At 35.9% G+C, this 11,244-nt stretch overlaps 1 protein-coding gene across 1 annotated transcript in view; it reads left to right on the forward strand.

The window, feature by feature from the left end:
- Nucleotides 1-11,244, forward strand: part of LOC107688260 (CUB and sushi domain-containing protein 3-like) — a 311,798-nt gene that overhangs the window by 250,009 nt on the left and 50,545 nt on the right. The window contains exons 56-59 of the mRNA XM_016485884.1: nt 3,810-3,983; nt 5,612-5,785; nt 7,876-8,061; nt 10,686-10,859. Of these exons, the coding sequence (XP_016341370.1) occupies nt 3,810-3,983; nt 5,612-5,785; nt 7,876-8,061; nt 10,686-10,859 (708 nt within the window). The remainder of the gene's footprint in view (nt 1-3,809; nt 3,984-5,611; nt 5,786-7,875; nt 8,062-10,685; nt 10,860-11,244) is intronic.

Consider the following 11,244-nt stretch of genomic DNA (forward strand, 5'->3'; position numbering starts at 1 on the left):
TTTCCTGCGACGCAAATAGATCCACTTTCTGCCTGGCCAAATTCCCTCCAAATGAGCTCCCCCACCTCGGGGTGGAGCCTCCATCCCCCGGGCCTCAGCCCCTGTCTCGACAGGATATCTGCCCCCTGATTTAGATACCCAGGGATATAAACTGCTCTTAGAGAGAGGAGCTTCCCCTGAGCCCACAGAAGGATCTGGCACGCCAGCTTGTACAAGGGGCTCGAACGCAGACCCCCCTACCGATTGATGTAGGAGACCACCGATGTGTTGTCTGTGCGGACAAGCACATGATGCCCCCTTAGGTCTGGAAGGAAGTGTGTCAGAGCTCGAAACACGGCCAGCATTTCCAGGCAGTTGATGTGCCAAAAGAGATTATGGCCTTCCCACAGACCCTGGGCAGAGCGGCCACTCATGACCGCTCCCCAGCCCGTGAGAGAGGCATCCGTCGTTAGTGTTACGCGATGACAAGGAGCCCCTAACATCGGGCCTTGAACCAGGAACCAACGTTTCTTCCACATGTCTAAGGCACGTAAGCATCTATATAGAGGTATAGATGGTGCACAAGGTCGTACACACAAAACCAGTTATGCAATAAACATTAAATAAAATTTTATGCAAAAACACCTTAAAATACAATGCTGATAATAAAAATAAAAAGGAGCAAGACTATTTAAAAAAATAGAAATATGTGGTTACACATGGACTTTTTCCATAGTATTTCACCATAAATTTTACAGCATTTTACTTAATTAAAAAAAAAGCATTTTATTTTAAGTTACATAAAATGTGTGCATAGAAATTTAATTTTTCTTCTCTTAATGCTGTATGGTAAAGATAACTTACTGTTTAATTAACAAGTTTGTACTGTAGCATATTTACAGGTCTTTTTCTTTAAACATTTTTTACAGAGCATTTTTTTGACAATTCTAAGACAGCATCCTGGATGAAAGCAATCCCATAATGCATTGTGGTGTTTCTCAGTGGAAAAAGTCCATCTAAGGTAGTGGATATTGTCAGATAAATAAAAACAAGTGTAATTTGTTATTTATTACCTATAAATATCATATATTCAATACCAAAACCTGTAATTAAAATTTAAACTAACATGCATTTTACTGTATGCAATTATGATTTTATCCAAAGCAACTTGTAATAAGACTATACGTGTTTTCAGTTCATGCATTCCCTGAGAATCGAATCTGTAACCTTGACGTTGCTAATGCAGTGCTGTGCTGTTGCTACAGGAAATAGTCGCATCTAATTACATCTAATGAAATATGTACTATTTTACTCTGTGTGTGTGTGTGCTTTTGTACTTAGAGTTTCTCTGGGCTACCTTAGCAACATGCTATTGTTGCAGCTGTTCAACAAATTCTATCCACCTTATTTTTCACGTAAGCGCGGGTGCCGCCATTTTCGAACTATAATGTGTCATATTTCCGGTAAAGCACTTCCGCTAATAGTAGTAGTTGTATTGTGATTCCGTAGTTTTGCATCGACTGTTAACTTTTAATATGGGCTACAGAAAGACTGGCGTACTTTGCGCAGTTAGGGGGTGTCATAATAGCTGGTTCAAGCATAAAAAATACCTGCAAGTAGAGCTGCACGATTAATCGAAATTAAATCGCAAAGGCGATAAATCACGATTAGGCAGAAGCTGAAGCAGAAGCGATTTGTGATGCGTATCTTTCAGTGAAGCACGGTTCTGTGATCAGTAGTAAATCTCCATCCGAAGGCTAGAGGGCGCTCTCGCGCTGAAACTCCAAATACGCCTCGCAGAAGAAACCCAGAAACTGCCCCTTATTCTGTGTAAGAAGCCACATCATCTCACTGAAGGATTTATTTCAGTGAGACACTCGACTGACATTATGAAGTGAGTTTGGAGTAAAAACATGTTATTAAATGTGGTATATTTACGTGCTTTCAGATGGAGCAGCATTTACTGCACAGAGCCGTAGTTCACTGACAAGCTACGCAAACAGCTTTCATAATCGCAGAACGATTTTTTCGATTTCATATTTGCGCGATTAAATCGTCTGAATGCCATTTTGCATGGCTTGTCAGTGAACTATGGCTCTGTGTAGTAAACGCTGCTCCATCTGAAAGCATGTAATGGAGATTTACTGCTAATCACAGAACCGGCTTTACTGACAAGATGCGCATGACAATCACATTCGATTAATCGTCCAGCCCTACCTGCAAGACATTTGTTTTGACCATAATCCACGCACCAGAGCTGAATGCGGATGTGGGGCACCCTATGATTTGCACGCTCCTCTGAAATGTGAAGAAGCTGCTTGTGTAGAATGTTCAATCAGGTTCTATTTCAGTTAAGATGCAACCTTAAAAGGAAGCTTGTCTATGTAGACAGTATACCAGGTTTTGGGACAAGCCAACATCTTTTGTGGAAGATTTTACGTTGTGTTTGCACAGATTGCATGAGTGTCTTTGTGTAAGAGAATAATTTCTGGTCTGAACCGTGCAAGGGAAAATGAAGTGAGAGAACACTATGGAGGGACAGAGGTGAAGAAATTATTTTTGCAGTAGTTCAGCGGACTCGGTGCTCTGTGAAGTGTGCCGGCCTCTGCTGAGTTCTGTCATCAATCAATTCTGAGAGAAAAAACCCCCCGACAGCTTTCCATTTGCCGTCGTTCTTTGTCTCTCATCACATCATCTCTGAGTAAAACAATGTTGTGCATTACTGTGTTCACCGAAAGAGTCTTTAAATCCGCTGTGTTGATCCTCGGCTGCATCGATATCCCAGTATCTGTTGTGGGATTGAACACTCATTGTCTGTGGGTGGATTGTGAATATCTCTATTCTCCACACCACACAATGTGATTTACTTGAGTAGGACATGGTCCTGCAGTAATATTCCCATCAAATCACAGGCTGAACTAGGCATGGGGAATTTTCTCAAATAGAAAGATTATGGTTGTGAATCGGATTCCACTTAACTCCAAATTCCTAATTATCCATAAGTGGATTCTTCAGGGCATTTTTGAAAAACAAAGCACGAACATAGTTTGGAAGATAGTTTTTATTGCTTTTATTACCCTCAGCAATAAAATCAAGTAATGACTTAAGTAAATAGTCAGTAAAAAAAAACAAACTGTGAAACAATTTCCAAGCAATAAAACAAATGAAAACAATAGACCAAAGATAGAAACTAAGTAAAGTAAGCGCTTAAAGTATTTCAGATATCAACAGCAGTGTTAAATTGTAAATAGACAAGCTCATTTAAAATGATTATAATTGTTGTATGTTTTGTATATGATAGATAGATAGATAGATAGATAGATAGATAGATAGATAGATGAGATTGATCGATCGATCGATCGATTGATTGATTGATTGATTGATTCTGTCCATAATATTTAAAACTTTTAGAGACTGCATACATTTGATCAAAATACAGTAAAATTGTGAAATATATTATCATTTAACTGTTCTCTGTTTGAATATTTGTTAAACATGATCCTTCAGAAATCATTGTAATATGCTGATTTATATATATATATATATATATATTCAAAAGCATTTATTTAAAAAATGAAATCTTATGTAACGTTATTAATGACTTTACTGCCACTTTTCATCATTTTAATGCACCCTTGCTGAATAAAAGTATTCATTTCTTTCAAAAAATAGCCCAGACCTTTGTGTATATAGCCCTAAAATCTGAATGGTTGAATGCAATGTTGTTTAAGTTGATGCCATGACATGTCTGTCTTCTGTTAATCATGTTATGCATTAAGAACCATGTTGTAATATATTCTAAAAAAATATTCTCAATGTTTTTCCCCCAGCTGGCCACTGTGGCGCTCCAGAAAGCATCGTGAACGGTCAGGTGATCGGTGAAAACTTCGGCTACAGGGATACAGTAGTTTACCAGTGCAATCCGGGTTTTCGGCTCATCGGTTCCTCTGTGCGCATCTGCCAGCAGGATCACAACTGGTCCGGGCTGCTGCCGTCCTGCATGTGTGAGTTCTCTCCACAGTACATGAGTAATACGCGTCGGGGGAAGTTTGGTTTGCATCCAAGAGGATTAGTTTGACATGTAATGCAGGCAAACCCCCTATTCAGCCCATGACAGGCATCAAACACAAATCCTGACGTTACCAATGTAACACTTGATGAGGGAAAACACCAACACCACCTGATTTTGTGTGGGTGATTTGGATGTTTGCCTCGTTTTATTTGTGATTGCCAGAACGCAAAGCTGCTTAGATAAATGCTTACATACAAGTTGCATTTTAATTTTTCTTGTCAAGCATTGGAGATTCATATTCTACAAATTGATGGAAATATGCCAGTATGCAAAAGGAAGGACACAACTGACTGAATTATCATCATAAAAACCTTTTGATCTAGAAACATGTTTGAAATTAGAGCACAATTATAAATGGTGATTTTATAGGAATTTCTTACAAAGATACCATTTTCAAAATGTATTTATTCATTAATTTATTAATTTTTTATATTTATTTATTTTAATTTTATTTATTTTTTATTCATTTATTTAGTTATTTTGAGTGAGTGTCGAAGGAAAATTAACAAAAAAATTTAACTTATTATTTGTTTCACCTTTTTCCTACATGTTTCCCAAACTTCTATTTGTGAATTTTGAAGCAGTGTTTCCAGTGCCATGGCCAAAGAATATATTAACCCGAATAGCGAATATGAATCTGCCATATGAACTGACAAGAAAACGTGACAGGTTACTCATTTGAACATTTTCTATAGTAAATAAGCATACAGTGCGACCAGGGTAGTCTGATTGCAAACAAATGAATTGTATGAGTCAATTCTTTGTAGTGAATCAAAGACATACGGCATGTCCAGTGTGGTCCAATTCACAATCAACTGACTTTTTGAACGGTTCTTTTTAGTACATAAATAAAAGTGATGCAATGCAAGCAGTGCAGTCCAGTTCACAAACAAATTACTCTTTTGAATGGTTCTTTTTAGTAAATCAAAGACTTACAGCATTCCAGTTTAGTCCAATTCAAACGACTCTTACGAGTGGTTCTTTTTAGTGAATCAAAAGCATGCAGCGTAAACATTGCAGCCCAATGCACAAACAAATTATTCTTATGAACCAGCTCTTTTGAATTAATCAATTCAATAGACACACAAAATCACTTTATGACTGGTTTACATCAGTGTGACAAATCCTTGACTGAATGAACTTACTGAATTTTTCTATTGACGTATTTACTGCTTTCAGTGATATCTTCAAATTAAGAAAATTTTATGTACTTAAGCTTCAAGCAAATCAATATGACTGATTGTTCATATGACGGCTGGATTTAAAGATAAACATTTGCATTTTTTCTAGATTTTTTAATGTAAAAGCATTAAAATACGCTAAAAAGTATTTTTAAAGGGGTCATATTATGCTGCTAAAAAGAACATTATTTTGTGTATTTGGTGTAATGAAATGCAGTGTGTTTTACAAGAAAATACTAGTTCAGTTTTTCTACTTTCAAAACTTAGCAGCAATTTCTGAGTGAAAATTGTAGTAATTCAGTGTAATATTATTAAAGCTTGAGCTGGTGTATTCAAACTTTTGACTGGTAGGTAACAGTAATTTTCCTCTGCGTTTCAGCCGTTAGCTGCGGTCATCCGGGCAGCCCTATCTACGGCCGCACTGTTGGCGACGGCTTCAACCTGAACGACGTGGTGACCTTCTTCTGTAATAACGGCTACATTCTGGAAGGCCCGTCTCAAGCGCAGTGCCAGTCGGACCGCCAATGGAGCCAGCAGCCGCCCACATGTCGAGGTTTGGACCAAATGACTTCTTTTCTCATTATAGTGAAATTTAAGCACTGTGGCGCTGATGGAAATGACTTTCAGGCTGCCGCAGTTAAAAAAGGAATGACCAATTTCAGTTCGGAGAGCCCTCTGGCCCTCTTTTCAGCCAACAGTAACTCATTCAGTCATGGTCTGAATAGCAACAGATTAGCCCTGCAAATCAGAAGATAAGATGTATGTTTTGAATCTAATCTCTGCTTTGTTAGCGGCGTGATTATGAGAGTCTCAGAGGATCGTCTGTAGTGCTCGATTCTGACAACAGACCGGATGAAGTGATCAACAGTGATGTTGGCTTGATTACATGACTGGAATTTGGTTTTGTCCAATAATTATGAACAAATAAGTGGTTTTATCTCACCGTATGGTTGAACAAACTTAGTGTAATGCTGTATTTTTTACTTTTTTGTCTTTTATGCAGCTTCAGTGATATTGTAGTTGACTAACAATGACTATTACCTTTTTTTTTTTTTTTTTTACATCTAGATATAATAGATTTAAACAGTTGTGACTTCACCTTTTACCTCCATTTTAAACTCTGTAAAATTTTGGACATTTTGAATCCTGATGTTATACAGTACAATAGGTTTGTGTGAAGAAACCACTGAAATGTGAGTTGTTGTTATTGACTGAAAATCTTCCTCTCAAATCGCATTTGTGTAATAATTCATGGGCTGTGACTGCATAAACAGTTGTGTGGTGTTTCTGTAGCAGATCATGACAACAAAGACATCAGCATACAAAAACGTCAATGTCTTCAGACTTGGTAGAGAATATGGGGAAGCACAAAGAAAAGTGTTTTTGTGAAATGTTTATACTTCATATTGGAAATGAGTAACTCCACAAACACTTGTTCTCAGAATTTTATACAGGTTTCAGAAAAATGATAAAAGCTTTCAGACTCGCCAAGTGCTTTTCAAGGTTCCTGGCAATTGCTAAAACCTCTTCAAATGTGAAAAATGCTCGAAAGGTTCTACAGGTTCAACTTTTAAAGAGCTATTCTGAAACACCACAACCTCAGAGACAATGTGAGAATATTTCATAAAAAAAAAAAAAAAAATTATATATACATACATGCAGTACATACAATGTAGCCTAAAGAGTGTGTGTGTGTGTGTGTGTGTGTGTGTGTGTGTGTGTGTGATATATAGTGTAGTTTAAGTAGTTGACTAATACTGTCCATCATTTTTTTTTTTTTTTTAATTTTATTTTAGGTTAGCTTTTGAAAAAGTCCAGATTTAAAATGTAAATGTCTCTTCAGCACCATCGTGACGTTTTAAACAAACACTATAACATAACTGTAAATGTATTTTTAAAGTAGTCCAAATGATTTGTTTATATGTTTATATTATATTTTCTTTGATTATAGGTTAATTACAGGTGTGTGTGTGTTTGTGTATATATATATATATATACAGTATATTAGTGCTGTCAAATGATTAATCACGATTAATTGCATCCAAAATAAAAGTTTTTGTTTGCATAATATATGTGTATTCTGTGTATATTTATTATGTATATATAAATACACACACATACAGCATATACTTTTAAAATATGTACATGTATTTACATGTCTATATTAATATTCATATAATGTATATTGTAAATAAATATATTTAATATATAAAAATAACATTTTTCTGAAAGATATACATGCATGTGTGTGTATTTATATATACATAATAAATATACACAGTACACACACATATTATGTATGTAAACAAAAACTTTTATTTTGGATGCGATTAATCATGATATATATATATAGTGTGTGTGTATAGCTCATAAAAAAACATTTATATTTTTTTAAATAATTTTTATATGATGTTTATACAATTATTTTTTATTTGTTTTTTATTACATTTTATATAATATTGTTAAATAAATAATTATATAAGCAAAATATTATCAGATGCATCTCCATCAATGTTTAGATTATAATAGTCTATTTTGTATTTGATTTATGAAATAAAGAATTACTGAGAAAATTTTAACACTTATTATACAATGACACTGATTTTATTTTTTTTTTTTTGGCAATCTGTTTGCGTTCTTCAGTTGTCAACTGCACGGATCCCGGTATACCAGCCAACTCAATCAGGAAGAGCAAAATTGAGTACGGGAACTTCACTTTCGGAACCGTGGTGTCCTACGACTGCAATCCCGGCTATTACCTCTTCGGGTCATCGGTCCTGACCTGCCAGCCGGTGGGTTACTGGGACAAGCCATTACCAGAATGCCTGGGTACGTCTGTGTGGGTTCTCTCCCAACACTTTATTTCTCATTATTTTGACTCTTTATCATGAACAATCTTTGAACTCTTTCCGTCGGAGAGGCCGAGGGAAAATGTCACAGGTTAGCCAGCATGCAGTGGAGTGCAGCGTTGGGTTCAAAGAGCTCTTATGATGAAGCCTTCGCTGTCTGTGTAAAAGCCTTCAAAGTTTTCCAGCAGCACAGACACATTGAGTTTCCGCAGCGGACAACAGTGAATTTACCGCTACGGTTTGCCAAAGCGAGGAGTATTAAGGTCAAGAGTGAGCGGAGCGGAGGCTCAGAGTGCACATTCATTAGAGAGACGTGTTCATTTGCCTGTGAGATAGTAATTGCCTCCTGCTCTCGCTTTCCATCTCTGTCCCTGTAATTGCTTCAACCCTGAATTTGACTGTTTCTTGTCGGTTTCCACCGAGCCGCTTACACCGTGAAGGAAAGGCAGCAATCCTGCTAGCTATCTATTAGTCTTGTTTTTCTCTCAAGAGTACACAAGGTAATTCTGTGCTTTACTTAGCTGACAGAGGCTACTTGCTGCTCTTAGACTGGGAATTTTAATAAGCAGCCTCTTTTCCCCCCCTCAGCCTTTCAGCCTGATTATGAAAATGTATTATGAAAATTTTAACCTCCTTGGTTTTATTCAGGTGCATTTCCAATTCAAAAGAAAGCAAACATCAAAAACAGGCCTGAAAAGAAGCTTAGCTAAATTGAATTGAAGAGCTTATGTGTGTTTCTTCAGCAGCGCACGAGAGATGAATTAATGCTGCTGGGATGTGAACGACTACACACTACACAAATCAGCTACGGCTGGCTTTTTCTCAACAATTAGACGGAATGAAATAATGAAATAAAATTTCACTCTGAAATTCACTCTGAGCTTGTCTTTTAAGCTCCAGAAATGACCAAAAACGTTACAAAAGAGTTACAAATGCAATCCATTTGACTAATGTGAATTTATTTAGGTCTTTTGAAGCCATGTGATGAACAGACAAAAATTTAAATGGTTATTATTTGCAAATATTTCCCTCCTGGAAGAGATTTATTTAGTGGATAAAACAAGACTTCCACTAAACATTTTGATTCTACATGGCAAGAATGGCTGTTTGTTTGAAAAGATGGTTCCTCTTATTAGGAAAAAATATAAAGATATATAAAAATATATAACATTTATATATGAGAAAATATACTTTATATAAAATTATATTAATTAAAATATTTATTTTACATTAATATTTATATTTAAGCATATATAACAACATAACAAAATAGCATTCATATTTATATTAAAACATACATTAATATATTAATTAATGCTGCTGGGATGTGAACGACTACACACTACACAAATCAGCTACGGCTGGCTTTTTCTCAACAATTAGACGGAATGAAATAATGAAATAAAATTTCACTCTGAAATTCACTCTGAGCTTGTCTTTTAAGCTCCAGAAATGACCAAAAACGTTACAAAAGAGTTACAAATGCAATCCATTTGACTAATGTGAATTTATTTAGGTCTTTTGAAGCCATGTGATGAACAGACAAAAATTTAAATGGTTATTATTTGCAAATATTTCCCTCCTGGAAGAGATTTATTTAGTGGATAAAACAAGACTTCCACTAAACATTTTGATTCTAAATGGCAAGAATGGCTGTTTGTTTGAAAAGATGGTTCCTCTTATTAGGAAAAAATATAAAGATATATAAAAATATATAACATTTATATATGAGAAAATATACTTTATATAAAATTATATTAATTAAAATATTTATTTTACATTAATATTTATATTTAAGCATATATAACAACATAACAAAATAGCATTCATATTTATATTAAAACATACATTAATGTATTAAGTATATCTTAAATATAGATATATATAATTTTTACATATTGGAAAATATAAATACTTTTTTGCTGAAATGTACATAATATATAAATTATATTAAGATATATACAATTTTATATATATATATAAAAGTGTGTCCGAAGTATGACGGGCAGACAAATTAACAGGCTAAATAAGTTTTTGTTGTGCAAAAATATCACAGTCCTCAGAAGAAGAAGAAAAAATAGGATTGTGCATGATAATTTGAGTGTTGCTCACAGCAGGCGAGTCCAGTAGTAATTGTCTTGTTGTTGCAGACAGTTTATTGTTGAAGGCGGTGAAGTTATTCAAAAGCAGTGTTTTAAAGGGGCTGAGTTTAGAGATGTGTTCTTTGTAATCTTGCAAATGTTGTTGCATTGTACAAAGTCCTCTTCCACTTTGCTAAAATTCACCCACGCAGCACTTGTTTTTCGCGACATCCTCTGAGAGGGTTAGAGCCAGACCCACACAGAATCTGTGCTTGCAGACCTTCACTGAGAGAGCTGCACATTTCAGCAGATTTGCAAACGCCAATCATTTACAAAGTCAAAATGAGTCAGCTTTCATTGTCACTCAATCATGTTTGTTATATAATGTTATATTAGTAAATCTACTGTAATCTCGGCATTCTTATCATGTCTTAAATATCAAAGCTTAAAGAAAAGCAAAAGCAAATATCTGGATAAAGTAAGTAGCCTCTGCTGACTGTTGGCTGCTGTTGTTCTCCTGCAGAGGTGGGCTGTGGTCACCCTGGATCTCCTCCTCATGCGGTGGTGATGGGGGATAAATTCACCTTCGGCTCTACGGTTCACTACAGGTGTTTGGAAGACCGAGCTTTGATTGGTGAATCTTCCCGCACTTGCCAGCTGAACGGCCAATGGAGCGGCTCCCAGCCTCACTGCTCAGGTGAGTGTAGTGAAACTAACTATAATAATTGGAAGAATTATTTTATCCATCCATCCATCTGTCCGTCCGTCTGTCTGTCTGTCTGTCTGTCTGTCTGTCTGTCTATCTATCTATCTATAAATCTATCTATCCATCCGTCTATCCATATATCCATCGATCTATCTATCTATCTATCCATCTATCCATCTATCCGTCCCATCCATCTATCTATCTATCTATCTATCTATCTATGGATCCATCCATCCATCGATCTATCTATCTATCTATCCATCTATCCATCTATCCGTCCATCCGTCCATCCGTCCATATATCCATCCATCTATCATCTATCCATCTATCCATCTATCCGTCCATCCGTCCATATATCCATCCATCTATCCATCTA

The sequence above is a fragment of the Sinocyclocheilus anshuiensis genome, unplaced genomic scaffold, assembly GCF_001515605.1.
Source record: "Sinocyclocheilus anshuiensis isolate Anshui unplaced genomic scaffold, SAMN03320099.WGS_v1.1 scaffold1162, whole genome shotgun sequence".
In the NCBI taxonomy this organism is placed as follows: Eukaryota; Metazoa; Chordata; class Actinopteri; order Cypriniformes; family Cyprinidae; genus Sinocyclocheilus; species Sinocyclocheilus anshuiensis.